The sequence below is a fragment of the Mercenaria mercenaria genome, chromosome 2 (genome assembly GCF_021730395.1).
Source record: "Mercenaria mercenaria strain notata chromosome 2, MADL_Memer_1, whole genome shotgun sequence".
In the NCBI taxonomy this organism is placed as follows: Eukaryota; Metazoa; Mollusca; class Bivalvia; order Venerida; family Veneridae; genus Mercenaria; species Mercenaria mercenaria.
The window spans coordinates 28,563,546-28,581,373 of record NC_069362.1 but is presented as its reverse complement, the minus strand read 5'-3'; the positions used below and the strand labels follow the sequence as shown (position 1 = coordinate 28,581,373).

At 35.3% G+C, this 17,828-nt stretch overlaps 2 protein-coding genes across 2 annotated transcripts in view; both read left to right on the top strand.

Moving 5' to 3' along the window:
* The first annotated feature begins 5,519 nt into the window (after positions 1-5,519).
* On the top strand, positions 5,520-14,506 carry LOC123563583 (alpha-(1,3)-fucosyltransferase 7-like). Its single transcript, XM_045356454.2, has 3 exons — positions 5,520-6,934; positions 7,725-7,805; positions 10,379-14,506. Exons 1-2 carry the CDS (start codon positions 5,735-5,737, stop codon positions 7,782-7,784), a joined length of 1,260 nt encoding a protein of 419 aa, XP_045212389.1. The 5' UTR covers positions 5,520-5,734; the 3' UTR covers positions 7,785-7,805; positions 10,379-14,506.
* LOC123563582 (amine oxidase [flavin-containing] A-like) overlaps positions 8,498-17,828 on the top strand; it is a 34,945-nt gene continuing 25,614 nt past the window's right edge. The window contains exons 1-4 of the mRNA XM_053524988.1: positions 8,498-8,556; positions 9,447-9,588; positions 9,892-10,128; positions 10,379-10,503. Coding sequence (XP_053380963.1) covers positions 8,498-8,556; positions 9,447-9,588; positions 9,892-10,128; positions 10,379-10,503 — 563 coding nt within the window. The remainder of the gene's footprint in view (positions 8,557-9,446; positions 9,589-9,891; positions 10,129-10,378; positions 10,504-17,828) is intronic.

Genomic DNA, 17,828 nt, shown 5'->3' with positions numbered 1-17,828 from the left:
AGCCTTACCTGTATCTGTATTGTCCTGTTAGGAAAGCGAAGACATTCAAAACTCTAAATATGTCAAAATACTGGTCAGACTTACTTGCTTTGACAGTAAATTAAAAATTGTTTTCACATATTGACCATGCATTCAAAGATAACGGCGTATGTTAACCTTCGTTACAAATAAGATGTCTGGCATGTTTCAACAATGCTACTTTTCCATCCTTGGGTTTAGTAATATGTAATCCACGGAGCGCATACAGCTAGAGCGTTGCCTCAATTAGGAAAGAATAATTTTAATGTCAGAGGTTTTTTCTAAGGTCATGGAGTTTGTAATGACAACAGCTTTCAAGGTCAGTTGCTCAGTCAAGTGTGATTTATCAATTCTAAGTGTAAAACTCTTGTAAGACTGCAACTGGAAAAGAGTTAAGCATAATCAATAGATAAATAGTAGGGATGGCAACGAATATTCGAATATTCGTTCATGACACGAATATTCGAATACTGTTTCACTATTCGAATATTCGGAAAAAATATAAAATCATAAAAAACAAATAAAAACCAAATGCAAGAACCACCCTTACAGAAGAAAAAGGCCTGCTGCGTACTCTTGCTGTGTACATACAGCGTATATGATGCGTACATGATGTGTACTGAAATCAAGGGCTTTAAATAGTACGCAGGATATACACCATACATACACCGATAGTACGTTTGTAGTACACTTTTGACATGCAAATGAGCTCTGCCGCGTACTACTTGCTGCGTACATGCTGTGGACTACATAGTACACAGGATGTACGCTGGAGGAATTTAGTATGCAGGAAATAGTACGCAGCATGTACGCGGCACATACACTTTTCACATGCAAATGAGCCTGCGGTGTACTACCCCTGTGGCGTACATGCTGTGTACTCCTGCGGTGTACATGCTGAGTACTCCTGCAGCGTACATGCTGTGTACTCCTGGCCCGAGTCCTGCGGTGTACATGCTGTGTACTCCTGCGGCGTACATAATGTGTACTTCTGGCCCGAGTCCTGCGGCGTACATGCTGTGTACTCCTGCTGCATACATGCTGTGTACTCTTGTGGCAAAACTGCTGTGATAATGTAAATTCCTTACCCCACCAACTTTCATATGCAAATGCTGATCATTTGGACAGAAAAAAACAGAAAAAGATAAGTGACATGCATTAATAAGTATTTACCCTTACCAAAATAATGTAGATTGATGTTATCAAATAAATTAGTATGCTTTTCTTCATCCACTTTTCAATGAAATAAATCAATTTTTGTAGCTTGTAATTTGGTAAACATTTGAAGAAAATGGCGTAACTGCATCAAGGGGAAACAACTTTAATGCAACTAAATATAAGTGTTATGATTTATTATAGATGATGTGTGCATAGCATGTATTTATTTTGATTAAAATCCATCTGAGAACAATCTATGACTGGAATTATATAAGCATTTATACACTTTTACTTCTGTAAAAAGTAGCGCACCAAAAAATTTTGGATTGATTTTTTCCAATGTGGGGCGAGCGCAATTAGCCAAAAATGTTCTGAAAATATACGAGCGGCAAATCCGATGAACAACTTTTTAATTTGGTGAGGCCTTAATGAGTTAACATAATGAGCATTAAAGCCTTTATAAAACATGATAGAATGGTGTTTTGCTTAAGAGTATTCAAAAAACAATGAGAGCTATTAATTCTTCTCATTCGGGCGCTGTTGAGGCATTATCTTGGTAATTATTTCATGTATTACAAAATGTAATGCAACGAAGTTCAAATAAGGCTTTTCAATTATCCAAGTTAGAAAGCTCCAGGATTAATTCAAAATGAAAAAGAATATATTTTTACACTGCATGCAAGGTGCAGCTCAGAAATCACTAAGATGTAAGCGCTTCACAAATGAACATTGCAAATAGTAAATGGCAAATTTTCATTGTTCAGAATACCGGTTATCTGAACTATTCTATGCTATTAAGATAAAAGTTACTCGGAAATCAAGTTCTTGCTTCAAAAAAAAAAAAAATGTACAAATCCTTCCTGCATGAAGTGTACTTCAGACTTTTACCTAAAAAAATTCAAAGTATAAACACCAAAAGAAAATGAACAAGTCCCTCCCGCGTATATGAAGTTTACTTCAGACTTTATAAAAAAAACCCTTAAAAATAAATGCCAAAATAAATTGTACAAGTCTTTCCCGCGTATATGAAGTGTACTGCACAAATTTCAAAGTATCTGCGGTGTACATGCAGTGTACTATTTTCTTGTACAAGTCCCTCCTGCGTACATGCAGTGTACTCCTTAAATTTTCAGAGTCTGTGCTGCGTACCTGAAGTGTACTAGTGACCTCCTGCGTACATGCTGTGTACTCGTCGAAATAGTACGCGGCATGTACGCGGCATGCGGTGTATGTAAAATGTACTCCTCTGGCGTACTACTGTGTTCGCGGCATATACACAGCAAATACGCAGCATGTATGCCACAGAGGCTTGCTTCTGTAAGGGCAGTATGTTCGTCTATCTAATTTATCAAAATTCGCTTTTATAGTAAATACGCGCGAAAATGGCTTCCGTCGCTGTCAGACGTGTCACTTTGTATATTAGCGTGCCGATATTGTACATCGCTATGGTGATGACATCGTTCCCTGTAGTAAGTACCGCTAATTGTTTACCTTTAGAAATTTTATTAGTCCCCAATTAATGTAAATCCGTTACAAATCGCCTTGTTTTCGGTAGGTGCGAACCGCATATAATTAAAAATCATCAGAAAGCACTTGAACTAATGACTCGGATTTCAGTCAAAGTCGATTCAAGATGTATTTCAGTAAAGAAAAATGCCGAAAAGTGTGTCAAATGTGATGAATATTATTTTTATGTAAAACGGATTCCTCTTGATAATAAATGCATTTCGTATGGAAAAAAAATAGTAGAATCTACTCAATATTCAGACAAAGGGTAAAGTTAAGCAAAATATATCTTTTATAAGACTCCCCCACCACCACAGTCTTAATTTTACATCCCGTTTAATCGAAAATATTGTTCATGCTATTACGTGAATCTACTGTCAAAATGCAAGCAATGCCGCCTGTCTTTTTAAAGTATTTCACGCGATCATCCGATAAGAAGTCGGCTACGTGTAATATGTGTGGCGAGAATCTTACTTACGGGAGGGCTACATCCCTGTAAAAACATTTAAAAATAAGTAAAACCTATATAGATTATATGTAAATGGAGGCAAATAACAAATATTTTATATTCAAAAAGATGAACAAGCGATGAGAACGATAAATCAGTCTTAATTCGTCAATGTCTAAATTACTTCCGGTGTAAACGAAAGTAGAATTAATGCAGTTCGCTGCTAAGGGTACGATAAATTCATAAGATTTTGAGTTGATTTGTTGATCATTTGATGACCGAATATTCGAATATCGTTCGGAAGGCTGACCGAATATTCGAATACCAAAATTGCTATTCGTTGCCATCCCTAATAAATAGGTAGAGATTATCACCATACTTGCATTACAATGCTGTCTCATAGACAACAAGGATGAACATGTTCATACAGTAAACCACAACTAACTTGGTCAGTTTCTCAAGGCTTTCCAAAAACTTAATATAATGACAATGATGGCTGGAGCAGAACTGATACAGGCTGGATCACATGGTCTCAGAGTGATGTCACATCCAACGTCTGCCACCACTAATTAACCACTAATCACTTAATCACTACAAACCTATGATATGGATAAATTAAATCATATTTTTGATACCAGTTTACAACACTCTGCATTACAGGATTTAGAACATACATTTTTACTAAAGACTTACAAAGTCTTACCAATATAGGTAAAGTCTTATAGTGCTACACTAATATTTTACCAATATCGGTGAAGTCTTATAGTGCTACACTAATATTTTACCAATATCGGTAAAGTCTTATAGTGCTACACTAATATTTTATCAATATCGGTATAACTACAAAATAATATATTTGTAGAATTTGGTAGATGTTTAGAACAATAGTTTGTGGATTACATGTCATAATTCCTGTAGTATTTTCCTTCAGAATACTACAGACTACCTTTTACTTTAAGATGTTTTAAATCCATGAATCTTCTTTTTTTGAAAACTGGTTCTGCATAGAAATTTCAAGTAGGTACTAATTTCTGCAATATTTTGCCGGCCCACCATTATATAGTTTTCACATGTCTGAAACATGCACTTCAACTTTCTAAAGAAGAGGGCAACATAGATTCTATATTTGTCATGATTTTCAACTTTTTCTGGGATGTTTTAAACAAATTATTGAAAATGCTGAAATCTTTATTATTATGTTTTTTCTCAGTTATGAGTTTTTGAGATGCGGAAACATTTTTAATGGACCAAGCAGGATATTTTTTCATATTCAGTTCAAACTTTTAAATGTGGTCAATCACATTTAAGCAACATTTTATGTCATTTTTAGTGTATTCTTTTATAGATTTCTTTAATTAACAAAAAGACCCATAACAGAGTTAGATCACTATTAGAAATATATGTTTTATTTTTTTATGAAATTTTGTAATTGCTTCCCTTTAATATGAAAATATTCAAATGTGGACCATTTCATTTGATTTCAATATAATTTCTAGTTTTACATTTGGATTTGACAGATATTGACATATTTCAATAATCGAAACCAATAGGTAAACTTTAAGATAGTGTGTAGCCTCCTAATAAGTGTGTAGCCTCCTAATACAAAGATTTCTAATCCATCCTGGTTGCACAACCAAAATAGGTAAAGGGAGGTAATATTAAGTTTACCAACTTGCATTTCTAATGAATTTTGGAATTATATATTAGTTAATGACTATATTAATCGTTGACAAGTAAAGAATAAATGTTTTTATATTCATATCATTCCTTAGTGAAAAATATGTTTATCAAATGTCATATGCTAAAATAACCTTGTCTTTGTTGGGCAACCTGAGGACCTCCATCCTCCAAATAATCATAGGAACCTTTTGGCTGTTTGTGTTGTATATAAATTCTGTTGTGTTGTCTGCAAGTGTAAATATGTCTTTTGCTTTAAGCTTTCGGGGGTTGACAGGAATATAAATTTATGCATATGTCTTAATCTGTCGAGGGAAACTGATTTGATTAAAACATTTCCCTGCTTTTGCTTTAAGGCCCATTGACTACCAGGAGACTTTGTATTATTTGGCAATACTTCCTTCACTTGTTTCATGTCAGTTTTGGCAACATCACCTTTGGCTAGTCTCAGAACAATATGATTCCAACTGGCTGTTTTGAAAAAAAGTTGCATAATTATTAATTTTGGGAATGCAGTGTATACAGAAGACATTTAGGTTTAATAACTGTCAGCATGTTTTACTTGTAGTATTAGGACTGAGTTCTTAGATAATCAAATATATTATGTTGTTTGATACAGGAACTTGGCAGAGTTTGTCGAGCATATTTATTTTCTAGGAAAGCTTGCAAGGTTTTCATGATTCTTGAGGCAGTTAGTATTATGATGGTATATATTCTCTTATGTGATACTGCATTCAGAGATGCAGATGTGACAGTTATTCTTGTTGTCAGTTGATTTTTAGTTTGCAGTCTAAAGTTCTAATTATCTACCTTATTGTTTCAGTGACGTAACAGGTGTCTTGGAAAGAAAATTTAAAAATTGGACTCCTTCTGACTGATGGAAAGCTAGGGATTAGATATTACAACTTTGTAGAGTAGAGAAGATTTATGAACGTGAGAGGGATTGCCAGAATGGTGCAGGGAAGACGAAGGAAGTATCAGAAGATTTGCCTTCAGATCTCAATGCTAATATGTTGTGTAGTCATTTTATTGATTATAAAAAGACTTTATGTTGAAATAGTAGGGTACATGCCACAAAAACCTGTTGAACAAGTAAATAGAGACTTTGATAAATATTTGGTTAAATATGAGAACAATTATTGGAAAGCTGCTCCTGTTAAAAAGGTTGTAATTTGGACACCGTTCTTTGGTGGGTGGGGATGGGTGGATGATGCTCAAAATGCAATGAATACTTGTAAGGCATCGTGTACATTTACAAGTGATCAGACAGCTGTACAGACAGCAGATGCCGTCTTATTTCATGCAAATGATTTATGGAAGTATCGGGGGTTACTCGGTACCCTGTATAATATTGATATTCCGATGCCAGAATACAGAACTCCTGATCAGGTTTGGGCTGTATTAAGCTGGGAACCGATGACATTCATGTGGGGAAAAGTAAAACCAAACACTTTCAATTGGACTATGTTATACAGGAGGGAATCTACTGTTTATAATCCATTTACATCCTTTTACAAGATGACACCCGAGGAAGCCAAGGCTAAAAGGAAACCAAAAAATACGGAAATGTTTTTAAGGAAGAAAACCAAGTTTGCTTCCACTATGGTGAGCAACTGCTATGATCAAGCACAGCGATACAAAATAATTAGAGAGTTACAACGTTATGTTGATGTGGACAACTTTGGTTCATGTACTGGAAACATGATATGTCCACATGGTGTTCCAACAACAGAATGTGGAAAAAAATACTTAAAAGACTACAAGTTCTATTTAGCATTTGAAAACAGTTTTTGTCGAGACTACATTTCTGAGAAGTTTTGGAACGCTTTAAGTCGACATCAGATACCAGTTATAGCAGCACCAAAGTACAATCTAGAACTTGTTCCACCAAATTCCTACCTGAATGTGTTTGATTTTCCAAGTATTAAAGCGCTAGCTGAGAGAATGATTGAGATTGCCAACAATGAGACTTTATATAACAGCTTCTTTGATTGGATGAGGTATTACAATGAAGATAGTGAAGGTGTATATTGTAAGTTCTGTAAAGAGTTGCACGCTAACAGACCAGCTCAGAGCTATGCTAACATGGAAGCCTGGATCAAAGATGACATGTGTTACAAAAGCACGGTAAATATTTATATTTAGTTAACACACAGCTTAAACTCTGAAATTATTTTTCCAACAAGTTATTCTGTCTTTGACTTTGATATGAATTTTTTGTCTTTGAAATTTTGCTGCCTCCAAGATTTAAAGCTTGTCCACATGAATAATAAGTTTATACTAAATTTCTTTTTATCCTAATGAATTTAGTTGTAGAATATGATAGGAAAATACATTAGAATTTATCTATTATTAGGTAACCTGCTTTAGTTGCCACCTGTATTAAGCAGCCATTTTCCTGAAGCAGTCTGTCTGCTAACTTCCAGAATTGGTTCTTCTTATCTAATTTATACTTGCCTAAAGCAGCCACCTCCCTTCAGCAGCCAGATTTTGTTGCTGCCTTAATACATGTCTGACTAGAAATATTTCCCTGTTGAATAAAAGGTTGCCAAAATTCCAAATCTTTGTGTTAAAGTCATGTTCAAAGAAAACATTAAAAATTCACCAAACACTCAACATGTATAAAACTTGCTTTTATATTCTGTACATGAAATGTCAGTTGTATTACTGGTAGTTCATTACGTATTGACTATATTCTTATTGGAATAGGACATTGTGATTACATAAATAAAATTTTCCTTTGGTATATATTCTTTTGCAAATATGAAACTGTAATCTATATTGGTGCATCTGGTAAAATCAACAAATAAACTAGAAAGTTGTTTGAAGAAATTTTTTTGAAGAAACAGGCAAACTAGGATGAAATTACATGAGGATACAGCTTTAATTTTAAGTACAATTTTCTCTTTCATTTCAGCCATGGTCACTGGTGTCGGGATTCATCCAAAGAAAGCTCTTTGATATTGGATTGTTGTAGGCAGATGCAGACAAAAAATGGGTATGTATCTAGAACAGATAGAAGAAACATCGCATTATGTCATATATATTGGATATTAGTGTTTTTATGCATCCAAAGGGAGGCATATTAGTTTTCAACTGTCCGTCCGTTCGTTCATTAGTCACAACGTTAACTTTTTGCATGAAGGCACTTTACTCGCGAACCACTGCACCCAGGAGCTTCAAAATTCACATGCTGATAGTACTCATTGAGTACACGACCCCTACTGACTTTGGGGTCACCAGGTTAAAGGTCAAGGTCACAGGGACCAACGTTAACTTTCTGCATGAAGGCACTTTACTCGCGAACCACTGCACCCAGGACCTTCAGACTTCACATGCTGATAGTACTTATTGAGTACACAACCCCTACTAACTTTGGGGTCACCAGGTCAAAGGTCAAGGTCACCAAGTCAAAGGTCAAGGCGCTGCGGGGGACATGTCATTTTGGAAAAACAGTATATATGTTTTCACTCTTAACAATTTTCATTTTTAACTAGAGTTATGGCCCATGAACCGGTAAATTTACCAAATCAGACAGTGTCTGCTAAGTATTGTATATTTGTTTGAATTAAACCAGACTTGTACAAAGAGACAGGGTAAAGAGATAGTTCTCCTTTTAGAAAGTTTTATCACAGCAGAGTCAGAGATGAGAGGTAACTTTCAGAAAGTGTTATCACAAGAGAGTCAGAGATGAGAGATAAGGCAACTTTCAGAAAGTGTTACAAGAAAGAGTCAGAGATGAGAGATAGGTAACTTTCAGAAACTGTTACAAGAGAGAGTCAGAGATGAGAGATATTGTAACTTCCAGAAAGTGTTATCGCTAGAGAGTCAGAGATGAGATATAATGTAACTTTCAGGAAGTGTTATCAGAAGGGAGTCAGAGATGAGAGATAAGGTAACTTTTAGAAAGTGTTACAACAAGAGTCAGAGATGAGAGATAATGTAATTTTCTGAAAGTTTAATTACAAGAGAGTCAGAGATGGGAGATAATGTAATTTTCAGAAAGTGTTACAACAAGAGACAGTCAGAGATGAGAGATAAGGTAACTTTCAGAAAGTGTTACAAGAGAGAGTCAGAGATGGGAGATAACATAACTCCCAAAAGAGTTATAGTAAGAGAAAGCAAGAGATGAGAGATAATGTAACTTTCAAAAAGTGTTAAACAAGAGCGAGTCAGATAATGTAACTTTCAGAAAGTGTTACAACAAGAGAGAGTCAGAGATGAGAGATAATGTAACATTCAGAAAGTGTTAAAACAGAGAGCCAGAGATGGGAGATAATGTAACTTTCAGAAAGTGTTACAACAAGAGAAAGCCAGAGATGAGAGATAATGTAACTTTCAGAAAGTGTTACAACAGAGAGCCAGAGATGGGAGATAATGTAATTTTCAGAAAGTGTTAAAACAGAGAGTCAGAGGTGAGAGATGATGTAACTTTCAGAAAGTGTTAAAACAGAAAGTCAGAGATGAGAGATAATGTAACTTTCAGAAAGTGTTAAAACAAGAGAAAGTCAGTGATGAGAGATAAGATAACTTTCAGAAAGTGTTAAAACAAGAGAAAGTCAGTGATCAGAGATAAGGTAACTTTCAGAAAGTGTTACAACAAGAGAAAGTCAGTGATGACAGATAATGTAACTTTCAGAAAGTGTTACAACAAGAGAGAGCCAGAGATGAGAGATAATGTAACTTTCAGAAAGTGTTACAACAAGAGAGAGTCAGAGATGAGAGATAAGGTAACTTTCAGAAAGTGTTACAACAAGAGAGAGTCAGAGATGAGAGATAAGGTAACTTTCAGAAAGTGTTAAAACAGAGCCAGAGATGGGAGATAATGTAACTTTCAGAAAGTGTTAAAACAGAGAGTCAGAGGTGAGCGATGATGTAACTTTCAGAAAGTGTTAAAACAGAAAGTCAGAGATAAGAGATAAGGTAACTTTCAGAAAGTGTTACAAGAGAGAGTCAGAGATGAGAGATAATGTAACTTTCAGAAAGTTTTACAACAAGAGAAAGTCAGTGATGACAGATAATGTAACTTTCAGAAAGTGTTACAACAACAGAGAGTCAGAGATGAGAGATAATGTAACTTTCAGAAAGTGTTAAACAAGAGTGAGTCAGAGATGAGAGATAATGTAACTTTCAGAAAGTGTTACAACAAGAGAGAGTCAGAAATGAGAGATAGTGTAACTTTCAGAAAGTGTTATAACAAGAGAGAGTCAGAGATGAGAGATAAGGTAACTTTCAGAAAGTGTTACAGGAGAGAGTCAGAGATGGGAGATAATGTAACTTCCAGAAAGTGTTACAGGAGAGAGTCAGAGATGAGAGATAAGGTAACTTCCAGAAACTGTAATCACAATAGCTATCACAAGAGAGGTAGTCAGAGTAAATTTGTAAATCATTTGATTCTATCTTAATATAATTGCAAAATTTAATGTACTGGTAACTCATGTAATGGTTGTTGAATAAAGTGTGCAATATTAGGTTTATCTGTTATAATATATTGATTGCGGAAACAATGCTGTTTACAAAAATGCTAAAGTTAATCATGAATGATGCATAATGTGACTTGGTTTGTTTCAGGTCCGTGGAATGTATAAAGCAAGCTTTGTTAACACGAGTAGAAGAGTCATTCCAGAAGGATTTTCGATGGACAGTCTTTGTATGCTTCACTGGATAGGATTGAAATTGCTAGATGATACACTTCTGTAAGACAGATTATAAAACAAGTCAGAAAACTGTAAAAATAATCTAAAATCTGCTTCCAGTTTCATTATCATTGTAAAATAACTATATAAGATTTTGATATTTCTGTTACCAACTCTGTAAACACAGGTTTGACAAGTGTTTGTCCCTCTAGAAATGTGATATTTTATTACAGTGTAGATGGTATTGATGATGAAAACCCACTTAGGGAAATAAGTCAGTTATATGTTCTATGAAAAGGTAGGAATTGTTCAAAAGTATTTTAAGACAACAAGTTAACATATTTTGAAATGCTAACAAAGATGCAGTATAACTCGCATTCAGCAGTTACCTCTTTGTTCAAATATACTGGTAAACATGGAAGTCCATCGCACTTTAACTGAAGCATTCTTGTGGAGAAAACTTGTCATTTATCACTGCAGAAAGAGAAAAATGTGTCCATTTTATCATTTGACTTTGATATTTTGAAATTGACTTTTAGGTCTAAGTTACTGATCTTCCTCTTTTTTAGCTCGACTATTCGAAGAATCAGTCAGTAGAGTTATCCTACTCGCCACGGTGCCGGCATCACACCTTGGTTAAGTTTTTCGTACCAGTCCACACTTTAACAAAGTCTTTTGAGATAAAGCTTTGAAACTTTCAACACTTGTGTACCATCACCATGTCCAGTTTTAGGCAAGAGTACATAACTCTATCAAGGATTTTGGCAGAATTATGGCCTCTTTAATTTTAGAAATCTTGGTTAAGTTTTTCATACCAGTTCACATTTTGTGTAAAGTGTTCAACATATGGCTTTGAAACTTTTATCACTTGTTTATTTACAAAAGTCTCTATCTGTAGGCAAGAGAACATAACTCTGTCAACTATTTTGGCCAAATTATGGCCCTTTTTGGACTTGGAAATTGGTACAATTTTTGTAGAAGTCCATGTTTTGTCAAAACTATTTGACCTGTGGTTTTGAAAGTTTGAACAATTGTTTATCATCATGATTTCCATCTGTAGACAAAATTTGGTCCGGTTGGGTAAAAAACTAGGTTACTAGGCCATATTGAAGGAAAAAAAAACACTAGAGACTGCATTTATGCTCCAGTCTTCATGAAACTTGGTCAGAATGTTTTATTTCCTTGAAAACTCAGACAAGTTTGAAACTGGGTCATGTGGTGTCAAAAACTGGTTCACTAGGTCAAACATGTTTGTTATGGTATGTTACTGTGGTGAGCGACCTAGGGTCATCATGGCCTTCTTGTTGTACAAGTCAATGTTTTGTCAAAACTATTGGACTTGTGGCTTTGAAACTTTTAACACTTGTTTATCATCATGATTTCCATCTGTAGGCAAGAGTACATAACTCTGTATTTTGGCTGAATTATAGCCCTTTTTGGACTTGGAAATCATTTAATTTTTTCATACCAGTCCATATATTGCCTAACCTGTTGTCATTTAGCTTGGAACTTTGACCACTTGTTTACCATCATAGTCTACATATGTATGCAAGACTACATTACTAGGACAAGGACTTTAGCTCAGTTATGGCCCTTTTTGACATAGAAATTAGTTAAGTTCCACATACCATTCTATATTTTGTCTAAACTGTTTGATATGCGGCTTTGAAACTTTGAACACTTGCTTACCGTCATGGTCACACATTGCCATATAGTGCAAGACTTATCCACAAATGCAGGTACATAGTTTATCTTATCTATTCTTTTTCTTTTGTCTGAAAATCTCAGGTAATATTTTGACCCTATACTTCTATCAATTCTTCAAATAGTCAAGCATGCTGTCAACAGACAGCTCTTGTTTTACCAGACCATACTTTTTCCTAAACATTCATATTGACTTTTTCTTGCTAACATTCCATTTGTCTGTGATAATTGACTGGTTGTTTGCAAAGTTTTGTATCATTTTTGTTAAACATTGATGAAATCATCTGAAGTGTTATATAATATGTTTGATTGTGTGCCTTTATATTTTATTGCATTGATAATCATGTTATTATTGATTTATAATTGATTATTGTGAGCCTAGTATTACTTTTAAAACATTATGCTCAGTGCCACTGTTGTACCTTGTTATATGATATACAAGTGTATTAGTCATTGTGTTTCTGAATAAATTTTTACAATGTTTGATAATATAAATTGATAAACTATAATTGCAATGTGAATGTAAATGTGGTGTAAAAATCTAGGAACAACTTTACTTGATTATACTGTCCTACATGATGAATATATGACCATTACACATCTAAATTTTACAATTTATAATAGATCAAAATTAAGCAATAAGATTTTAGCTCGACTGATTCAAATTTTTCAAATAGCAGAGCTTTTGTTGAATTCTAAGTCTGCATCTACACCATAAAAGGTTTGCATATAGGCAGGTTTCTCTGTATGCATCCAAACTTCACACTTGTCTTTGCCATCATTAAGTGACCTCACAGGACACGTTACATAACTCTAGCCTTTATTTTGTCAAAACTGTGCTCCTTTTTAACTTAGAAATTTTGTTTGAGGTTTTGCATGTATGATTTCTCAGAAAGTATTAGCCCAAATGTTTTCAAACTTCACACATGTCTTTGGCATCACAATTTGATCTCTCAGGTCAAATAACAAAACTCTAGTTTATATTTAGCTAAAATTGTGCCCCTTTATAACATAGAAAGTTTGAAGAAAAAAAAAACATATATTAAGCAGGTTTCTCAGAAAAAACTTGACTGAATGCCTTTAGACAAATCACAAGTTTTGGTCATTATGAGATGATCTTACAGAGCAGGTTTTGTAAAATTTCACATACATTTTGTCAAAAGTATGCCCCTTTTAACATAGAAATTTTATGAATGTTTTGAATGTAAGCCTTTACCTTAGACTGCTCGACCAAATGTTTTTAAACCCATACATGTTTTGCATGCAAGAAGGTTTCTCAGGAACTATGGTACCAAATGCTGTCATTACTCGTAACAGTTCATTCCCATCATAACATGACAGTTCTGAATCAGGTTTCATATCTCTAATTCACAGTTTACAAAATTATGGCCATTTTTAAGTGAGAAAATGTGGTAACGCTTTTTATATGTGAGCTAGTATTATGTGGAAAGGTCTCAAATAGTCGAGCACATCCAGTCAATGTGCAGAGCACACAACCCAGTCTTTGAGGTCTAAGGTCAAGGTGACTCAAGGTCACACATGGAGACCAAAGCTCAAATAGCTTAATTTTGTGACAGTCTAGTATTATTACTTGGATGATTCTGATGTAACTAGCATTTTTATTTACCAACACAACCTGTCACTAGGTCCAAGGTCAAGGTCACTTTTAAAGGTCAAAATTCATCATCGAAACATTTAACTTTCCCTATATCAAAATAGCATATTGGGGGCATTAATCAATTATGGTGATTGCTGTAGTTTTGTTTATTTATATGTAAACAGCATTATATTGTTTGAATGAACATGTTAGTTAGAATTTGTTATTGACAAAGCTAGTCAGAAGACAAGTCTTAAAGTTTCTCATTCACAGACTTTGAGAAAGATACAAAAGTGTTCATGCGCACATAATGGGATATGAAATGTATATTTGATAAATATGAAAAAATGTAAAGCTATACCAAATACAGTGTAACTTCTGTAAACTGCACACCCTTGGGACCAGAAGGAAAGTCTGGTTTTTGGAAGTTTCCTGTATTTGGAAGTACAGAGTGATATATATGAATTCTAATTCACTCTATATCATAAAATAATCTACAGGTTTTGTATTGTAATGTTTACAATTGCACATTTTTTGGGAGTTTTTTTTATTCTGTTTAAAAAAGTGTTTTCCTTAAGTGACTTTTAGTTATATTGATTTATTTTACACAGGTTTATTATTCTTTTGTTACTGTGAAACAATCTGGTACTTTTTCATTGCCTAGTCTATGATGTGTTCTATTTGGGTGAGTGTTTGACATGTTGTTGCAATGTCTGAAAAGTTAAAAATAGTAATTGAGTATGGCATATCAGGCATGAATTGTGAAAGATACTTTGTTCATTTAGATGATTTTATTATCTGCAGTCCCTATGGTATATATTTATAAAGTTCTTGTCAAATTATACCAGAAATTATTGATTTATTAGTATGTCAAAACAGTCTGGAAGAAGTGACATGTTGTGTATTGACTATTCTCCGGCGCTTCGGATAATGTTTTACAAGTTTCCAAGTTTATTCAACTGAACATTTTCTCAGTTTGCACATATACATATAAAACGTAGGAAAAATCGATCTACATAATAACTTCTAAAGAAACTAGAAAATGCTTTTGTAAAAAAGCGCAAGTCTCCCCCAAATGCAAAGTCCTATAGGCAAGCAGTCAATAGGGGTCAGGAGTGAAAGTCAAAGAGACACTGATGGTTGGCTGCAATAGGGATCATCTACTTGGCATGTCCAGTCATCACGCTAAATTTCAACACTCGTGGCCTAGTGGTTCTCAAGTCACTGTTCAGGCTCCTGTGACCCTGACCTTTGATCAAGTGACCTCAAAATAATTAGGGGTCATGTACTTTGCATGTCCAATCATCCTATTAAGTTTCAACATTGTAGGTCAAGTGGTTCTCAAGTTATTTCCAAAAAATGATTTTACATGAACAGGCCACTGTGACCTTGACCTTTAATAGACTGACCCCAAAATCAATAGGGGTCATCTACTCTGCATGTTCAATCATCCTATGAAGTTTCAACATTCTGGGTCAAGTGGTTCTCAAGTTATTGATCAGAACTGGTTATCAATGTTCAGGCCCCTGTGACCTTGACCTTTAACGGAGTGACCCCAAAAACAATAAGGGTCATTTACTCTGCATGAACAATCATCCTATGAAATTTCAACATTCTGGGTCGAGAGGTTCTCAAGTTATTGATTGGAAATGGTTTTCCATGTTCAGGCCCCTGTGGCCTTGACCTTTAACAGAGTGACCCTAAAATCGTTAGGGTTCATCTACTCTGCATGACCAATCATCCTACAAAGTTTCATCATTCTGGGTCAAGTGGTTCTCAAGTTACTGACCGGAAATGGTTTTCAATGTGCGGGCCCCTGTGACCTTGACCTTTCACAGAGTGACCCCAAAATCAATAGGGGTCATCTACTCTTTATGACCAATCATCCTATTAAGTTTCAACATTCTGGGTCAAGTGGTTCTCAAGTTACTGACCGGAAATGGTTTTCAATGTTCAGGCCCCTGTGACCTTGACCTTTAATGGAGTGACCCCAAAATCGATAGGGGTCATCTACTTTGCATGTTCAATCATCCTATGAAGTTTCAACATTCTGGGTCAAGTGGTTCTCTAGTTATTGATCAGAAATTGTTTTCAATGTTCAGGCCCCTGTGACCTTGACCTTTGACAGAGTGATCCCATAATCAATAAGGGTCAACTACTCTTTATGACCAATCATCCTATCAAGTTTCAACATTCTGGGTCAGTGGTTCTCTAGTTATTGAATGGAAATGGTTTTCAATGTTCAGGCCCCTGTGACCTTAACCTTTGATGGAGTGATCCCAAAATCAATAGGGGTCATCTACTCTTCATGACCAATCATCCTATGAAGTTTCAACATTCTGGGTCAAGTGGTTATCTAGTTATTGATTGGAAATGGTTTTCAATGTTCAGGCCCCTGTGACCTTGACCTTTGACGAGTGACCCCAAAATCAATAGGGGTCATCTACTCTTCATCATGACCAATCATCCTATGAAGTTTCAACATTCTGGGTCCAGTGGTTCTCTAGTTATTGATCGGAAATGGTTTTCAATGTTCAGGCCCCTGTGACCTTGACCTTTGATGGAGTGACCCCAAAAACAATAGGGGTCGTCTACTCCAGCAGCCCTACAACCCTATGAAGTTTGAAGGTTCCAGGTCAAATGGTTCTCCAGTTATTGCTCTGAAATGAAGTGTGACGTACGGACGGCCGGACGGACAGACGGACGGACAGGACAAAAACAATATGTCTACTGGGGGAGACATAAATATTAATTAGATTTAGTCACGCAAATATGAGCTCAATACAACGATTACAGATCTAGATGTCATCAAATACTTGATATTAACATACATGTAATTTAACATTATTTCTTTTTAACTAATTTATGAAAACTTCTTGGCCTATAATCGTAGCGCCTGTTATTATCTTCCAGAGAATTTTTAAGTGTCTGGAAGAACCGCATAAAAAACAATTAATCACAAATAACGAAAATTAAGAAATTTTTTATAAGGTTTTTTTTTTATTCAAATGCTCTTATATATAAGGTTGCCATTTACTAAAACTGACTTTGTGTAATATATATTTTATATTTGTATGTTGATATCAATATCAATGTATATTTAGTATGAAAGTCATAGGAATAAAGTTGAAAACTTGTACATTATTCTATGTATTCTTGTTGCAATTAAATTCTAAAAAAGAAATGTCCCTCGAGTCAAAAAATATTTTGATGAAATGTTTTATATGTAATTAGGGTTATTAAAGTGACATTAATCCCTTTGTCAACTGACATGCAAAAACAATAATGTGACCCTGGAGGCATAGCTTTTTCCGACCTGATCAATTTTCATTGTGAGAAAGTAAGAATTTTCCTAAATCCTTATCTTCTGGCAAAAATAATCACTAATATTGAACATGGTCATTATATCGGTTAATCCCATCAGCCCCCCCCCCCCACCCCGACCCTATTTACAGAAATACTGGAGAACGGGATTTATCCTATAATGTCGAAATGGTCAATGCTGTAGTGATAGTAGGTTAATAGGCCACTTCCAACAGCCTTGCTGTTGGGTTAACCCTTTAGCGACGTGGTTGAGTGTCCGCCTACAGATCTCGAGGTCCGGGGTTTGAGCCCCAGTAGGGACCTTGGTATTTTCTCTCCCAGGGTTTACTTTAATGGTGTCAGAAGTGTTTGACGGACTCATGCGGTGAGCATGGAGTGTCATTCTGGAGAGCTGGTAAGCTCTGAAAGTAAAGGGAGAGAAGTGTAGTGATTGTAGGTTTATAGGCCACTTCCCACAGCCTTGCTGTTGGGTTTTAACCCTTTAGCGACGTGGATGAGTGTCCGCCTACAGATCTCGAGGTCCGGGGTTCGAGCCCCAGTAGGGACCTTGGTATTTTCTCTCCCAGGGTTTACTTTAATGCTATTTAATTTCTGACACGCCTATTCGTCCGAACATTGTCTCATCCGAATTCGGCCAGGTTGAAACATAAAAAATGGCGTCGAAAGCAGCTGCTGTGATGTTTTCGTGGAAACCAAATTAAAAGTTCCCTAGAATACAATTTATATATGCATTATACGTTGAAACAATTTGTATATTCTG

Excerpts from the sequence above, each read along its gene's own strand:
- LOC123563583 (XM_045356454.2), top strand. The coding sequence starts at position 5,735 with ATGAACGTGAGAGGGATTGCCAGAATGGTGCAGGGAAGACGAAGGAAG. Across the intron at positions 6,935-7,724 it reads ACATGTGTTACAAAAGCACG|CCATGGTCACTGGTGTCGGG; the intron begins GTAAATATTTAT and ends CTTTCATTTCAG.